The sequence below is a fragment of the Eptatretus burgeri genome, chromosome 1, assembly GCF_056783735.1.
Source record: "Eptatretus burgeri isolate ZD-2024b chromosome 1, Ebu_testis_v1, whole genome shotgun sequence".
Lineage (NCBI taxonomy): Eukaryota > Metazoa > Chordata > Myxini > Myxiniformes > Myxinidae > Eptatretus > Eptatretus burgeri.
The window spans coordinates 119243025-119261729 of NC_140961.1; the positions used below are offsets into that span (position 1 = coordinate 119243025).

Sequence of the window (18705 nt, forward strand, 5' to 3'; positions counted from 1 at the left end):
CGCGTTGTCAAAGAAAAGCGGGAATATTGTGATTGTCTCTGCCGTCCGTCCATCTTTCAGTCTGTCTTACCCTGTAACTCATCTTACACTGTTTGAAATAGAAACTCGAAACTTTGGGACATAGTAGATATATGTATGGGGGAAGTGCACAACACTTTCTCGGATTTTTGATATGAGCCCAAGGGGCCGGGCCAGAGAGGTTGGGGTCACGGGGTTCTATTTTTAAATAAAATTTCACCTAGTGTTAATGGGACAAAGCAGTGCACGTGGGAATATGCGATGGTGTGCAATCGACAACATAGTTCTAGTTCTCATTCTTATTTGTTTTCCCAATTACATAAATCTCATCATCAAGCGAGTTCAGCAAATTAATATACAGTATATTCTATTATCGTCATTTTTCATTTTCAGAGGCTCATCAAAATAATCTGGAAAAATCTTCCTAGTTTTAGCTTTATGTACATCTTTTGTTAGAATAAACATTAATCGATGGATAAATTTAATGCTTGGTCGAGCAGAACTCAAGAATATAAATTAATTATTAAATATCAATACATTTTCATTTGCAAGACATAAATGATCTGATTATTTTTATGGTATGAGTCCTGCCCTGTTGTTTTCTTTTCTTTCTGCTGAATATTTATTGTTCTTAATAGCATTCACAATATAATCAAGAGGGTGATTTACCTTTCTCAGTTGTTGGAATAATCCTTCATCATCATATTCTAATTCTCATCTCGTAATTTTGGCTTTGTCATTTGATCAAAATCTTTCAGCATTTGAAGTGTTTTTTGGAGTATATTATATTGTGGGAATTGTAGAAACAGTGGCTTCTATCATCTTTTGTTGAGGTCTCATTGAAAATTGTATCTTGCTTTCATTCATAAGCTTCGTCAACCGTTAGTTTTTGTCTCTGTTTCTTCGTGTTTTTCTGTTGTTTTACAACTATTGAAACTAACTTTTCCATCCATCCATTGGGACCATACTCTGTGCAGAGCGTTGTGGCTGCCTAAGCAGTCTCCTTGGCTATTGGGCACAATCCTGGACGGGTCGCCACTCTGACACAATATACTAGCTAGCTGGTACTCATTTTGCTGGCCTCAGAAGGATGACAGGCAGAGTCAACCCCACCTGGTCAACCCCACCGCCTACAACCCATTCAACAGCTGAGCAGGATTTGAACTCAGGATCTGAGGATCCCAAACCCACCACCCCAACCATTAAGCCAACACAAGGCATAAACTAACTTTTGATATTCCTTTAATCTTCTTGTTCATTCTTTCACATCCCCTTTCTTTATTTATTTATTGAAAATATCAATAAGTATCTCATCTTGTTTAACAACAATATACAGTGCCTTCAGGAAGTATTCACACCCTTCAACTTTTTCACATTTTGTTGTGTTGCAGCCTGAATTTAAAATGGAGTAAATTGAGTTTTTTGTCACTGATCTACACAAAATACTCCATAATGTCAGTGGAATTTTTTTTTCAGAAACTTATACAAATAAATGAAGAACGAAAAGCTGAAATATCTTCAGTCAATGAGTATTCAATGTCTTTGTTATGACATTCCAAATTGAGCTCAGGTTTTTGTTTTGTTTTCAGGGAAATCGCCCCAAACAAGGCAAAAAGCAACTGTAGGTAAGGGGCTGAGAGCTAAGGGAAGGTGAGATAAAGATAAGGATAAAGCAAAACAAAATAAAAAAGAGAAAACTAAAAAAAAGCATCCAAGACACAGGAAGAATCAGAAGTCAGGTGAAATGTGATGTAATCTCAAAGATGTAAGAAGTAAGAATTGACATTCCTCTTAAAGCTGGGTAGATCATAGGATAATGGAAAGCATGTTCCATGTCGTGATTTTCAAAGTAAGACAGCACAAGGGATAAAACGATCTGCATAGCCTTTCGTTCTGCACTTTGAATCGGCTGTGATGCATGGGTGCACAGAAATGGCAAGTCGAGTCTTGCATCCAAACCCTCACACAAGAGGAACCAAGTGAGAAGTCCAGCAGAACATTTGCTCTGAAAATATCTGAATAACAAACTAAGAGTGACAACTGACATACAGTGAGAGAGTGGTTGAAGAGTTGAACCCATCTCTACACTAACCAGGTTAACTATACGTTTCTGGAGCCTATCAAGTTAAGATAACTGGCAGGCTGGTGCTGCAGCCCAAATGTAGCAACAGTACTCCATGAGCGCATGTATAGTTTTGTCTTACACATGTACAAAACAGCATAAGGAGGTAAATGCATCTGTGCTCGATGAAGCCAACCAATTTGCTTGCAAGCACTCTTAGCAATACCATAATTGTACTTATCCCAAAGGAGGTTGGAGGAGATGTCGTGACCAAGAAGCCGAAGCTCAGATGAATCTGTTTAGGTTGAAAACCCCATGTGCACAGTAAGGAAATACCTGTTTCTGGAGCGAGACATGGATAACAATTTGGTTTTCTTTGCATTGAAGTTTACCAGCCAGTCATGCCCCAACTTCAACACATTCTCTAAATCATTGTCCAGTGAAACTCCAACCTCATTATGAGTGGTGTTGAGTGAATCAGCAGAGCTACAGTAAAGTTAGGAGTCATCAGCATAAATGACTAGATGGTAGATAGGTAGGTAGGTGAATGGTTTTATTCAACTGAACATTGTACTGTACTGAAATGGAAGATGCTTAGCAGGCAGACACGAGCGGGAGGACAGTCGAGCCGGGCTGTGTTGTACAAGTGCCAGCGTGAGCGTACTCTGCTCGTGGCTCTCCTTTTATTCTGTATTCGGCACACTCACGAGCCGGACGACTCCAGCATTACTACGACGCCTCAGACGGCGCGCACACCTTATATCCCTCGCAGATACGATGACCACCACGACCCCTCCTCCCATCATCACGCCTATCATGCATCATCATCATGCCCCTCCCCAAAGGCCCGCAGACGACACCACAAACATAATAAATATTCAAACATGAAAAAGGAGAAATGGCTGCAAAATAGTACAATTAACTACATTGTGTTCTAATTAACATGCAGATAACAGTGACATTATAACATAGGACAGATTAATTCACAAACGGACTTGATCACTGCAAACCACACAGACTAAACCATCCCCATTATAATGTGACATATTAACAATTAAGAAAGAAACTGCACAAGAAAGGCCTGTCACCAGGACATTCTGAGGAATAATAAATACATGATGAGAAATACTAACAATTTGCATGATAAAATATCATCACCATCAGGCAGGATAGACTATAGGAGGGTAAATACAGCATAAAGCAAGGGGAGGATTAAAGAGAATAGGTGCAATAACACATCACGATGTGGAAACAGAGACAAGGTGAACATGAGAAAGGGGGAACCAAGTTAAATGGGATTAAAGAAGGTAAAAGGAAAACTCAGCCTGGGAATCAGGCTATATGATGTTCAAAGAAACAGAGCTAAAAAGTGTGAGCAACTTTAGACCAAAAAGCAGGGACAGGTGTTCTCATGCAAAGTTCATATGAAACATAAGAAGAGGACAGCAGCTACATTATGTATCAAATCAATTAAAATCAAAATTAGCAGAATGATAATCATAAAGCTATAGAAGTAATTACTTTCTACTTTAAAATCTTAGAAAAGGATGTCATTAAAAAAAGGGGAGTATAATGTACATTATTCAGTAAGAATTTTAGCAAAGTATTGTATTGCACTGTCTTTTGTACCTCTGGGTTTTACACATAATTTGTGAAAGTTGAGATGAATTTCTGAGAGAGTATTGAGTTCTATCCTGCCTGAGGTTTGGAGGCCAATGTATACCTAAACTGATTCGATGTTTGCAATTGGCGTGTGAATCTCAGACAAATTTTACACCTGCGTTGTTTCAAGGTCGGAATATCACAAGACCTTAGGGCCTGGTCAGAATCACTGTATAATTATCCTTGAATTATTCGGAGAGCCCTTTTCTGAACGTGTTCCAATTCGTTACTTTGGCGGATTGTGAGGCCAGCATTCCAAACTGGAACAGCTTACTCTAAAAGTGATGTAACATTTCCTTTATAAATGGTAAGCAAATCTTCCATGGCTAAGTTAAACTTTTTGAGCATCTTTCACATAAATAACTTTCCATTTGCTCTGGTGGTGACAATATTGTGAATGTGAAGGTTCCACTTCAAATCAGATGAAATAATAATACCCAATCTTTTCATATGATCAACCTTCTGCAGTACAGTAGTTTGGATAGTAAATAGAGGCCTCGGTGGAAGTTCTTTCATGAAACAAACTTCCATAAGGGCACACTTATCAGTATTCAACTTCGTGTTATTTTTTATTTCCCATCGAGTAAAAAAACATTCAAAGCTGATTGTTTTGTCATCTTAGGTTGCTTTCCCCTTGAATTCTCAATAAGTGTCATTTCATCAACATACTTAAGGGCTGGGATATGAGTGAGCATAATCATTGAGCTGAGGCATTGCATCATTAATTTGAGCCAGAAAACAGAGGGGCCTATTTTGGTGCCCTGTGGTACCCTCTACCCATCATGGTGGGTAGTTACGCATACGACTGGTCTGGTCACTTTGATGGTTAGCATGCTTAAGGAGTTGCTGTAGCCTGGTCCATTAAGCTGATTCCCATGAAAATTGAGGCAACACCGGTCAAGGAGCATATTAGAAGACTGAGGATTTGTCACTCTTTGGGTGTCATTTCCCTGGTCTCTGTAAACGTGATCTGAGTCGAGTGATCTCACGGTGAATGAGGCATTCCATGCCACACTTGAATATGTGGTTAATCAGTGTCTCAGGTGAGATACTCTTCTAGTGATAGGGGATTTCAATGCATTGATGGGCACTGATAGGGATTGTTATGAGACATATTTGACCCCATGGGTCTGCAACTGTGAACCAATCTGGAACTATTAATAGCACTAAGTTCCTTGAATTTGCAAGAATTGTGGACTTGGAGTGGCTGGTCCATGATTTCAGCACCCACAGCATCATCGTTTGACTTGGTATTCCAACGCTGGTGGTGAGGCAAAGGAGATTGACCATGTGCTCATTGATGGTTGCTGAAGGTTGCTTCAGAAATGCAAGGTTTACTGGATTGCTCAGTTCCTCAAAAACGACCACAGGCTTGTTTCTAGCAACTTTGAAGTTACAGCTCAAATCCAGCAGAATGGTACTATACCAGCCTTGGCTAGATGTTGGCAAGCTCAAGGATGAGAAGGTAGCTGAGAAGTTTTGAACAGGCTGAGTGGGGATTTGGGGTCTGGGTATTTTAGAGAATCCTGAAGAGTTGTGGAATGCCTTCAAGGCGAGCATCCTTGATGTTTTTTGTTTTTTTCTATACTTTGTCGAGGGTTGTATGAGAGCTAACACACATCAATCCTATCCACCAACGCACATCAAGGGGGGTGTGAGACAAGAGGGGCAGGAGTGGGAAGGACAAAACAGTGCTGAACAGAAACATTACATCTGTGGAAGGGAGGGGGATGTGGCAGGTAACATGGAGAATACAGGGACTTTCAGGAAGGAAAGCAGGGAATTTGAAGTAGGTGGGCTTGGGGTGGATTGATGGGGGTAGAAAAGATCGAGGATTTGGATGGGGGATGACAAGAGGTGATTGAGAACAGCTGTTTTGAAAGCCTGGAGGGAAGAATGGGATTGAATAGAGTGAGGGAGTTTATTCCAAAGGCGGTAAAAAAAGAGGAATGAAAGAGTGAAGGTGAGCAGTATTTCGTGATTGTGGTAGTTTTACCAGAAGGGGGTTGTTGGTGGACCTTGAGTGCCCTGCGGAAATATGGTGGGGACAAATCGCAGACAGAGCAGGGGGGGGGGGCGAGACCAGAGAGGAGACGTTAGAAGACAGAAAGACCACCAACCTGCCTGCAGTGCTGGGCAAGGTCTTTGCTTTGGATACATTTTGATAGGGTTTACCAACTTCTACTTGAGCACCAATGTTGCTGTTGGATGTCTTGGAACCCACTTTAGGAATGGTTCTGAAGAACTTTGTCCTCCAAGGGAGAATCTATACCAGTAACCAGTGTCACAGGAATTCGTGCATTGCATTCCTCCTGGCCCATCCCTTGGTGTACTACAGTTAGAGCAGAGTGTGGTGAGCGCTTGACAGAGTCTGAAGTGTAGGCCCACTGGGCCAGTTACTTTGAGCAGTTGTATCAGGCAATCGACCGAACCAGCTGGTGAGCTGAATGTCAGCATTGTTACTATTACGATTGCTGACCATCCAATCAACTGTGAACCGTCTTCGCTTGTGGAAAGACAAGCTGCGGTGAAACAATTGAAAGAGGGTGAAGCTTCTTGGATCTGCTGCATCCATGCTGAAATGCTGTACTTATGTCACTGCATGCAGTTCTGTTTGATGCACAGGCATCATTCCAACTCACTTGAAGAGAGGCTTTGCTGTCCCTCCTTGGAAAGGAAAGGGTGTTTGCCAGGGCTGCAACAACTACTGAGGAGTGACACCACTATCAGTGCTGGGCAACGTCTTTGCTTTGGATACATTTTGATATGGTTTACCAACTTCTACTTGAGCACCAGTGTCCAGAGCAGTCGGGCTTCACACCAAAAAAGTCAATGTTTTACCGTGTCTTTGCTCTTCCGGCCCTAAACAAAACGCATATGAGAGTTTTGGCAGGGGCTGCTCACCGCCTATGTAGATCTCTGCAAAGCATTCGATTCTGTGAATTGGGATGCCCTCAAGAGAAGAGGATTATAACTCTTTGGGGTGCCACTGCAACTGATCAATCAGGTTTCTGAACTATACTCTGGTACTGAGAGTGCTGTGAGAAGTGGTGATACCATCTCCAACTTACTTCCAGTTGTTAATGGAGTTTGACAGTGGTGTGTACTGGCCCTGACACTTTTAAATACTTGTATGGACTGAATTATACGGAGGATGTCAGAGCGATTAAGCTGTGGTGCATCATTTGGGAATGTCAAGATCTCTGACCTTGATTTCGAAGATGATGCTCTCATCTTTGCAGAGAAGCTGGATATCCTAATGCGGGACCTACAGGTGCTGAATGAGGATTCGGAGCTGCTGGGATTACAGGTTTCCTTGGTCAAAACTAAGATACAGGCTTTCACAGACAACTTGGATGCTATCTTGTCTGTACCTGTTTGTGCTGAGGATGTTGAGGTCACGGAGAGATTCACTTACCTTGGCACTGATATTCATGTCTCTGTTGGCTGTGAGGCAGAGGTCAATAGACGTCTGGCTCGGGCTTAAAGAGTTATGGATTCACTAGATCATGCGGTGTGGCGCTGTCAGTGCCTATGCAGGAGGACAAAAGTCCAAGTCTTCAAGTCCTTGGTGCTTCTAATCTTGCTCTATGGATGTGAGACTTGGATTCTGCCCAGGAATCTGAGAGGGAGATTTAATTCCTTTGGTTCCAGGTCTCTTCGGAGAATCCTTGGCTATTGCTGGTTAGACTTTTTGTCCAACGTGTGGTTTCTGAAAGAGACTTGAATGAGATTTGTTACCTGCAGAGTCCGTGAACATCAGCTGCAGCTGTATGAACATGTAGCTCGTTTTCATGATGTTGACCCTGCTCACCAGATTCTCTCAGTGAGGGAGCCTCGTGAGTGGAGGAAGCCAATGGGCTGACCACTTGCCTCGTGGTTGCAGCAGGTTGATCAGACCTGATCAGCAGGTTGATCAGACCAGTTGACCTGGCCCATCCACACAAGGAGATGTGGATGGGCCAGGAATCGGCCTGGGGAATGGCCAGACGGAGGCCCCTGGAGTACCGGCAGAAAGTGGATTCAGTGACGTGCTGCTCTGGCCATGGTCCCATACCAGACCTCACCTGATGGGATTGAAGGAGTTCCTCCACCTCTTTCTCTTGGATGTTGTCAAAGCCCTCTTTTCCAACATCACTTGACACCCTCACAATCCTCTGCACTTATTTGGACACTGACAGCAGGCCCTTGAAGTCATGCACCACCTCACTCCACACTTTTTTCCAGCATGCATTCCATGTCGTTGGCTTAATCTTTTTAAGAGATTCCTCAATGATATTCAAACATTCTGGGATGTTGTGGGTTTTTTTGGGAATCATTGTTAAACAAGGCTCACTGTCCATCTGGGCAGTAGCCCCTCGAGGGTGTGGCAGGTGTAGTGGGACTTGAATGTTGCAATGAGACTTTGGTCCATCTGCTGGAGGAGGGAGGTCATATTGGTAGGTAATAAGATGACCTCCACTCTGGGCTGAACAAACTGCAGACTTTCTGGATGACTTGGCACATTATCCAAAATAACTAAAACCTTGAAAGCATGTTTCTTCAAATCCCAGTACTTTTCCACTTTGAAGACGAAGCAGTTGTTCAGCCAAACAATGAACATTACGGCTGTCACCCACATTCTCCTGTTGCCACACCAGAATACCAGAAACTGGTTCTTGTCCTTCCCTTTGAGGGCGTGAGGATTCAGCAATTGGAAGAGGAGCATTGGCTTTATGACAAAGTCGCCTGCTGCATTGCTGCATTGAAGAAGGGCATGCCTATCCTTGCCACCTTTAGCCCTGGAGCATATCTTTCCTGCTTGGACAGGAAGGTATGAGATGGCATCCTCTTCCAAAAATAATCCCATCGGGTTCATGTCAAAAACTTGCTCCAACATAAATCCCTTCACCTTGATTAGTTCCATGAACTGCGGTGGGTAGTTTTTCGCAGCATCATGGTCTGCTGATGCTGCTTCCCCGACTAAATTTACATGCTAGAGGCCGAATCTTCTTTTGAATTTGTCAAACTAGTCACTAGTGCTTGCTGGCGTAGAACTTGTGGGTAGCTGTGGTTGAACTGGAGTCTTCAGCCTTGGGTATCTCATGGAAATATTGGTAAATCCGCAATGATTTCTGCTGTATCACCGGTCCACTCAAAGACACTTTTCCTATGTTTGTTTCTCATCCAAATATTAAGCGCTTTTTCTATCCTTTCAATATGAGGATCACAGACTGGAATGAGACTTTTGCACTTTGGGGAGCACTGGTGGAAACACTTGCATGGATATTTGACTCACCTTTACAGATATACCACACAGTCAATTAATTCATCGCTTAATGACAGGCCACATATGCTGCACTTTCTCCTCATGGCAACCTGTCTAACAACTCCATTTTTCACCCAATGTCTTTACCTTTCTCTCTCTTTTAGCACAACTAATTTTGCCCGAAGTTTTACGTGTGGGCACCATTAAAAATGGTGGATGAGAAACAAAAAAGGATCAGAATGAGGGGTAATCGTACTCTTTCATGCGGACGCAAACAATGACTCATCTCAGCTCAAAAACCACAGTTGGCCAAAATGAAATCCCGCAATAACTAAATCAGAACACAAGGGGTTGCCTGTGATTTGTTGAAACCCATGATATTCAAACCCGCGATATTTGAGGGTTCACTGCATAGAGCATATCATTCTCTTCTCATACCTTCAAAGTGAACCTTCCTGAAATCTTACCTTACTGTCCCCAACTCGCCATCTCATCAAAAGAGATTCACACACTTTATTTTGGTCACTCAATATAATATCTCCCCACCCCCTCATTGGCATTTTTACAAACTGGCTTAAAAAGAAACCTGGAATAGATTTAGAAAATCCTCCTTGGTTTGTTATTATCCAGTTCCTGGAACTAATCTATCCCTGGCAATTTTAAACCTCAAAAATCAACACTGTACCCATTCCATGTTCTTTCACCCTCCTTGCTTGTTACTGCCCCAAACCAGGGGCTATATAAACACATCATACAAGTATCTTACTATTCCTACAATCACGAATCTCAATCCATACAGAATCCTATACATTAGTTCTGTGGTTAATGTAATTCTTATTTTTGATACTGTCCCCATTCTTACTGTGATTGTAGTTTACCGAGATTGCCACACAACCCCCCTCTTATCTTCTCTTTCCTATCACATCTGTACATCTTGTAGCCTTCTAGTCCTGTTCTCCAACTATTCTCCTCATTAATTCAAGTCCTCACATTTGTATATAATATCGTTACCACTCGATGTTGTCTGTCTCTCACAGCCATGCCATCAACTTCAATTCTTCTTCCAACAACAGCATTTAATTTCCACTCTCATCTTTCCTAAAAAAAGAGCCCTTAATTCCCTCTTCAATGTCGATTGCAAACTTTGCTGCTTCCATTTTGTTTCATCTATTGCCGTCATTGTGCAAACAACCTCTTTGTCCATTCAAAAGCTTCCGGTGCTTCCAAAACCCAAATCCATTCTGCCCACACAATTTCTACCATCACAGGTTAACCACTATCACTCAACATACAAATTCCCCACTGAAACATGTTCACAGGAGAACCCTGGAGATTTTTTTTTTTTACCTTAACCCTCATATGCACCTGCAACACCCTCTCAGCACACACACGAGCAGCACACCCAATACCAACTGCACCAACTGCAACTCTACTGACGACTGCACAAACCACAACCTCACAAACATTGTCATTAGCTGCCACACCCCTACCCACACAACTGCGACCCCACCGTAATTAACACTCCGTAATAACCACACCTAGTCTGTAGTCTGTGCCTATTATACTTAGTCTGTCAACTGCCCCCTCTCCACCACCATTGCTGTCAGCACACTCCATTCCCCAATGAACACCTACACCTGCCATAGACCAACCCCCCCCCAAAAAAAAAATGACCAACGTTCTTCAACAAATCCACTACCACAGGGGTTCCCAAATCCAGGGCCATGATCCAATAAAAAATCTCCCTCAAAATTCCGGTTTTTGAGGGGAGTTTTCACGTCAAAGGCAGTTTTCTCTGACAGTTTTTTTTAATCATAGGTATCGGTACCATTTGGATCACGAGGTGAATGTGTTTTCAAATTTTTGGTTGTGGAAAAAATTGTTTGGGAACCACTTCCCTGCTCACGAACAATGCCATAAAGCTTTGGTCCCTTTCTAAAACTCTTCAAAAAGCTCTTAGTAGAGCCACCTTCAAGCATTTACTGCATGAAAGACCACAACCACCTCCATCACCAGACGCCATCAACCCGGACACCACCTAAATACCCATACACTGTTTATAACTGCTCATACATTTGTCTCTGGCCTTGCACTTGACCAATGACATTTGATTCAGCTTCATCTTTGTTGTGCACAGACTTTTTTAATCATTTCATAATTCTGCTTCATTTTTGCAAACAACAAATTATTAGTAGAAGACTAGTAGAAGATCTAGTACACAGAACAGATCAGGATGTAACAGGGCAAGAAGAACACCAGAGAGACGAGGGTGGGGAGGGAGCTGGGGGACACCAACAGCAGAGTTGAAGGCCAAGACAGAGGGTGACTATGACAAACAATGGATGTGGGGAGGAAAGGGGTTCAGGAGAGGATGCAATGGGGTGAACAACATGGACACAGAAGGAAACTTCCAGTTAGGAATAACAGGAAATTTGGAAGGAGGTGGGCTTGGGGTGGTGTTGGGGGGGGGGGACAGTTAATGAGGGTAGAAAATATCATGGTATTGGATTGGGGATGATCAGTGATGGTGGTAAACAGCTGTGTTGAAGATATGGAGGGAAGAAAAACAAATTATTGTTGATTTAACATTGTTTATTTTTTTTATTCATTTAATATGAATAACCATTAATTTACTATGCTTGTCTCATACAGGCAAATAACAATTCTTACAATGACAAAAATGTTGATATTATGCAAGAACTAAAAGAAGAAAACTCACTTTCTTTGAAAGAAAAATCATTAAATGATTATGTTGTTGAACTGTGGGAAGATATTTTCAGCTGCACCATGGATGGTGTAAAAATTGGTCTTCAACCATGCTCAGGCAAAGAATCATTGGACAAAGTTTACTCACAATTTACAGATGTTTCCAATTTGCTTGATGTACACAATACCTACCAGGCTGTATATGTTGTCGCGTACGCCTTGATGGATATCCAATCGTGTACATCCCAAAACAATCGATTGCAAAATGGATCGTGTGCCGGATTATCTGATTTTCAACCATGGCAAGTAAGGACAACCTGTTTGCATTTTGTGTATTTGTTTTTTTTACTTAAATAAGCATATGAATCAAAGCCTACAATCTGACATTTCCACAAGAATTTAATTTGCGATGGGTATGCAAAAAAAAAGACAATTTATTGACATTATTCTCAGCCCTTCAAATAGTAGTTTAATTAGTTTGTACTCTGTCTTAGCTGTTGTTGTATTTGCGAAATGTGAAATGGAAAACGAACACAGGAGTTAAAATGTTTTTTGATGAAAATGGCGACCCACCTGGACCACATGAGCTTATAATATGGGAAAGAGATGAAGATGGAAAAATAATTTTCAAAAAAATTGGCCACTATGACTCTGATGCTTCACCTGACAAGAAGCTCTTTGTGAATCCTGATGACTTCCACTGGAATGGTGGAACCACAAAGGTAAATTTACTTTTTAATTCGTAATATGTACCTTTGTGTAAATTACAACTTATTTACCCAAATAACGTGAGAGTGTGACGTGGAGGCAGTTGATGGGTGGGGGTGTGGGGGAGGGGTGAGGGGTTTTAGTTTGCTTGGGTTGGTTGTTGTGGTGTCCATCACAAAATTATCAATGAATAGTGAAAATACCAACCGTAAAGAACAGATGTAACACAACTAAGGTGCAGCATGCAGAATACCCTCATGCTTGAAGATCTTGAGAAGGCAATCTGGAACGTTTAATATGATAGTGATAAACTATTTTACTGGTCTTGGTCAGTTTCCAGGATATAGAATTTTAATGGGATTATACTCCTGCTGAGAGCTAAGTTTGAACCTGCAGCAATGATGAAATGAAACGAAATTCCCACTCACACATCACACCCTTATCAGAAGCAACAGTATAATAATACTTTCTGGAAACTACAAAATTCATTTTCTTCACAATTATCTTTAATATCATAAAATAAACATCCACCCTTTAACTATTTTGCATTTTTTGGATAAAACAGTACATGTCAAAATATCTATTTGGATTTACAATTTAAACAGTTCTTGAAGTTTTAGAATTGCAAACTTCTGTGATCCAGTTAAACAGACACAAGCAAAGTGATACACCATGTAGAAACAGTCATTATTAATAATACAATCAATGGACAATTAATTCCAACAGATTAATGAGAACAATAATTTTCTCAACTATATGTGGAGAAAGGAATGTGAACCACTGTGGGAAAGAAGTTCAAGCAACAATGTGGGTGAGAGCCCCTTCAAGAAGCAAGAGAGAGCAAGGCATTTAACAAGCATTGATTGAATACTTTTAAAACCCTTTGTCTTGCAGCTTTGAAAATTGAGGTTTCTGAGAATTACAAATTAATCCTTTTTCCTTCTCCCCCTTTTTTTGGTTTACTCTTCTCCATTAACTTTTTCTGCCTTTCTGCTGCCTCCCTCATGAACCATCCTGCATCCTCAACACAAAATAACCTATCCTTTTTCTCTGCAACTTCCAGAATTTTCAATGTCCTTCTTTTCTCTTTTCATTTATCACATATCACAGTGCTGGATGATGGATACATATTCATTGTGAGCTTTACGGAGTGACTTGCAGTTGCCCTCAGGATAGTTAGCCCTCTGCATTGATAATTATGCAATCTCCTTGAATGTATTGCCTCGCCACAGGAAACATTGTGCCAGATCGAGGGGATGGTTTGGATAGTTGCAGATGGGAAGGGAGGGGATAAACCAGTGCATGAGATTTGGATTGTGAAAGTATTTCCTGGCAGAATAAATATGAAATGCTGTGAAAATAGGAGCCCGATCTTTCTTTCATTCGGTCAATTGGCCAGTGAGAACAGTCGCAGCTGTTTTCTGGAGAATTAAGATCACTCCCTTATCATAGCCAGAGATATGATGGTTGACAATAATACATTCAGAGGAGCAAATAGGTCCTGATGAGAAACGGGAGACATTGGATCGAAGTTTTTCATTTCCTATTGCCAGAGATGATACTCAGAAGTTCACATATTGGTTCAGATCCATCAAGTCAAAGAAATCCTGTGTGCAATTCCACAGCTGGTTATTTCAGAGCTGAGAACGAACAGCTGGCATGGCAGCATATTTAATTACTGCAGATTAGGAAGAGAGAGTTTGTTTGCATGGTTTTCTTCTTCAGGTTTCCTCGAATGACTCCAATGCAATAATTGGTCTTTTCCAGTATCACAGAATTATATATATATATATATATATATATATATATATATATATATATATATATATATATATATATATATATATATATATATATATATATATATATAGTGATCCTTATTTTGGTTAACATAACAAGACGTAGACAAACATTCAGTGGTTGTGGGGTGGGATGTGGAATGCAGGGGTATTTATGGGTGATGATTCAAGTTCATTCAGAGGTGCTTCAAATTTACTGTGGATAATTGTCACTGAAGAATGAAGTTATATTGTCTTTTCTTTGTGGCATTGCCTTTCAAAGTGGTTGACAAACCTCTCTTTCTCGCATTCATATATATAGTTCCTTTCCCAATATTTTTTTTCTGTTTCTTCTTTTTTCAGCTTTTTACTTTGCAACTTTATCCACTAAATTCAGACATTATGAAAACCTCCTTGCTTGATAGTGTTGTATTGCATTAACATTGTCTCTTCTATTGAAGTTGTTTTGTTATTTATCCAATAATGCTATCCTTCATCAGACCTGTGATGAAACCCAGTGCAAGCAGTTGAAAATGAGGTTGAAAACTTAACTTGATGAAAATAATTAAATTGTTTCATCCCAACAAGTTAAGTTTTAGAAGAATTTTTAGAATTATTTTGCTGCCAATTAATATTCGTATTTGTTCAGGATTTATGAAAACCTCCAAATAACTGTAACAGAAATATTTTCAAGGTTCCACAGTCGGTATGCAATGAGATGTGCAAGCCGGGAACACGGAAGGTGGCACGTAAAGGAGAACCTTTCTGTTGTTTTGACTGCGTCCAATGCACAAGTCGAGAGTACTCCAATGATACAGGTTTGTTTTACCTCCACCACGTAAGGTAGATGGTGGTTATGTTTTCTCCCCTGTTTGTTTGTCTGTGTGCCTGTTTGCCTTTCTGCATGCTTGTGAGCAGGATGTCTCAATAAAGTTAGAGCTGAATTCTTAAGTAACTTGGTGGACAGGTTAGTTGTGTGACAAGGTTAAAGTGATTTGATGTTATTGAGGATTCGGATCTGATTATGAGAATTTTCAAATTGATCATTCACCACTGAGAGTGGCAAAAACGACATATATCATGAGATCTAAATCTTGTCGATGGATTCGGACGAAAAGTGGTGGACATTTTTGGTATATGACAAGGACGAAATTGTTAGATTTTGCTGAGCATCCAGACATGAGAATTGTTAAAGTGATTCTTCACAATTGAGAGATAGGGCCAAAAACGAAAAATAGCAAGATATTTCAAAAAGTGTGGATGGGATATGACAAAACTTTGTAGATGAGTTTTGTTAGTTGACAAGAACAAGATGATTCGATTTTGATTAAGGTCCAGACCATTCCAGCCTATCAGTGGGATACTAAATGTAAACTGTTCAGCCTGGCAGAGGTATGCACCGACCGAGTGCTGAACTAATTACTTACTGTTTTGATTCCTTATTGAGGTTTTTTTATAAATAATTTGTATATATATTGAATCGCAAAAGAAACTTACCACTTGTTTGAAATGTAATAAAATTGTAACAGTTCAAAATAAAACAAACCAACAATTGCCAATTGAAACATTGGCATTTTATTGATGACATGTCAAGTTTTTGACCAAGATACACCATCTCATAAGTTTGTTCTACAGTACAGAACAGTACAGGGTGCAATGTCAGTCCCCTTTCAATAGCGTGTGTGGCCATCATTGTTTTGGATACAGGCAGTACATCGTCGGCGCATACTGCCTACCAGTCTTTGGATGGATTGTTGCTGGATTCTGTCCCACTCAGTCCTCAATGTCTGAAGCCATCTGACTTAGGACCATCTGCCTGTCCTACCTTGCAGTGGTGACTCTTGGCCTCCCTGATCGAGGTCTGTCATCTGCAGAGTTGTGGAGAGTGTCTCTGTCCACCAGGGCCGATATCGTCTGGTGTGAACAGCCAAGGCGACGTGCCACCTCACGGTAGCTCAATCCGCCTTGCAGTATGCCCAAGGCACACTGCCGTTGATCCCTTCACAATCGTGGCATGTTGATTGAAATGCCCATTTTGCACTGGACTTTTTAGAGCCAATATCAAGACATCACGTGCAGCTCATTAAAATCATCCCGTACCCGTTGGCTCATCACTGACAGTCAAAACGGCTGTTCAACAGCTGTGCTATGAAGTGACCATTGAAGGTTCAAGAGACCATCAGTGACCGTTTTGTCTGACATTGAGGACACTATTGTCCACAAATAAGTTCAAACATTTACTACACGCAGTGTTAATGTTGATATTTGAAGGTTTAAAAGGTGGTAAGTTTATTTTGCGTTTCAGTATAGTTTCTGATTATCTAGTGGGTGGATCAATTCTTAATACATGCTGAAGTACCTTGTATGAGCTGTTGAGTATGGGAGGTTTGGATTCAGATACCTAATTGAATATACAATGGATGGAAGGAGTGAGGAATGATTGCCAGTGATTTGTAGTTTAGGGATCGTACAATGTGATGTATTTGAGCTTGGAGATGAATTTAAAACATGCCATTTAAATATATAATTGTTGCTTCCCATAAAGAAAGACTATCAATTCCATTTTTAAGAAAGTATCTTTGGTCATCAGAGGAGGATAAAGCTGTTTTTATTCATTTCATTACTCAACAAGTTGGAAAAGCTTCTACAAATCTTCATCCTCCGATAATCTTATTTTTTATTAGAGAGATAATTACCGCATAGTAATAATCAAAACTTTTTGTGCACACATCGTTGAGGCTCGTGGAAAAGAGAGTGCAGTGTTTCTTCCAGAGTTAAGCATTGGAAGCATTTTCTTGAGTTGCTGGTGTCCGTGTATCTATTGTGGGTTGGAGAGTAAAACCCCTGTCCTGTGCTACCATCCTGGTGAAACGCCCAGCTGTTTCTTTTTCCACGCACACCATAATCTCCGTGAATCTTGGCTGTAAGCCACCAAGGGAGAACTGTTTGGCAATCTGTCCAAGTAGGGGACCCTAACAGCTAACCCTAACCCAAACCTTAACCCTAACCCGAACAGCCTAACCGTAACCCAAACCCTTACCCTAACTACTGGACATGACAATTCTTTCATTTTTTTTTGCTTAATGTAACAGAGAATATGCGCAAATTTATAAGAATCTAAAAATTGAATATTGTTAAATGATTTTGAGCCTTTCATCGGAGCAAGTGTTAACTCCTGAAATGTGAGCTTCCCATTGTTTCCCACAGCAGTTAGCATACTTCAAGCTACATTCTATTGATGTCATCCATAGTTGAGATGCTGACCCAACAAAAAATACAAAACAATTCCAAAAAGTAAATAAACGAAAATGTTTGAGACCGCAATCAACACAAAAAAATATACAAATGAAGTTAGAACAGGAGGATTCAATACAAACAGGGCTGGAAGACGCATTTTGAACATATATATATATATATATATATATATATATATATATATATATATATATATATATATATATATATATATATATATATATATATATATATATATATATATACATACACACACATAAATATGTGATGTGTTCCCATCTTCATGTTATAGATTTTCAGATTGGGAAAAAAAACAGACAGAATTGCTCTCTCCCTCTATCCGACCCCACACACACTCACACAAACTCCTTTTCATGTCCCACCCTGCAACCTCTTCCCTTCTAAAGCTAACATTGATGTTTCAGCTCCCTCTTTTTCTTTTCCTGTTCTGCCTTATTATGATCCTTCCTGACTAAATCTGATGCTCTTTGTTTTTATGATACCTTTTTCCACTTTTTCTCTCTCTTTAAAATACAATTTCAAAAATTATTTCTTCAGCAGTCAGATAATCACATAACTATCGAACTTTTTAACATCATTTCAACAGATTCCCCAGAGTGCTTCCACTGTCCCATTTATTTTTGGTCAAATGAAGAGAAAAATGGCTGCCTGCCCATGGCTGAAGATTATCTTGGATTCACCAGCCCCGCAGCCTTCATGATTCTGAGCTTCACTTCATTGGGTATTGTCATTATAATTATTGTGGGAATTATCCTGTTTCATCGTAGACATTTCCATGTGATGTGCGTTGGTGGATAGGATTGATGTGTGTTAGCTCTCATACAACCCTCGACAAAGTATAGAAAAAAACAAAAAACATCAAGGATGCTCGCCTTGAAGGCATTCCACAACTCTTCAGGATTCTCTAAAATACCCAGACCCCAAATCCCCACTCAGCCTGTTCAAAACTTCTCAGCTACCTTCTCATCCTTGAGCTTGCCAACATCTAGCCAAGGCTGGTATAGTACCATTCTGCTGGATTTGAGCTGTAACTTCAAAGTTGCTAGAAACAAGCCTGTGGTCGTTTTTGAGGAACTGAGCAATCCAGTAAACCTTGCATTTCTGAAGCAACCTTCAGCAACCATCAATGAGCACATGGTCAATCTCCTTTGCCTCACCACCAGCGTTGGAATACCAAGTCAAACGATGATGCTGTGGGTGCTGAAATCATGGACCAGCCACTCCAAGTCCACAATTCTTGCAAATTC

The 18705-nt window shown here is 40.5% G+C and overlaps 1 protein-coding gene across 1 annotated transcript in view; it reads left to right on the plus strand.

The window, feature by feature from the left end:
- Positions 1-18256, plus strand: part of LOC147035275 (extracellular calcium-sensing receptor-like) — a 36351-nt gene extending 18095 nt beyond the window's left edge. Inside the window, exons 3-5 of the mRNA XM_085865289.1 lie at positions 11643-12002; positions 14877-15000; positions 18045-18256. Coding sequence (XP_085721415.1) covers positions 11643-12002; positions 14877-15000; positions 18045-18256 — 696 coding nt within the window. The remainder of the gene's footprint in view (positions 1-11642; positions 12003-14876; positions 15001-18044) is intronic.
- Positions 18257-18705: the final 449 nt, after the last annotated feature.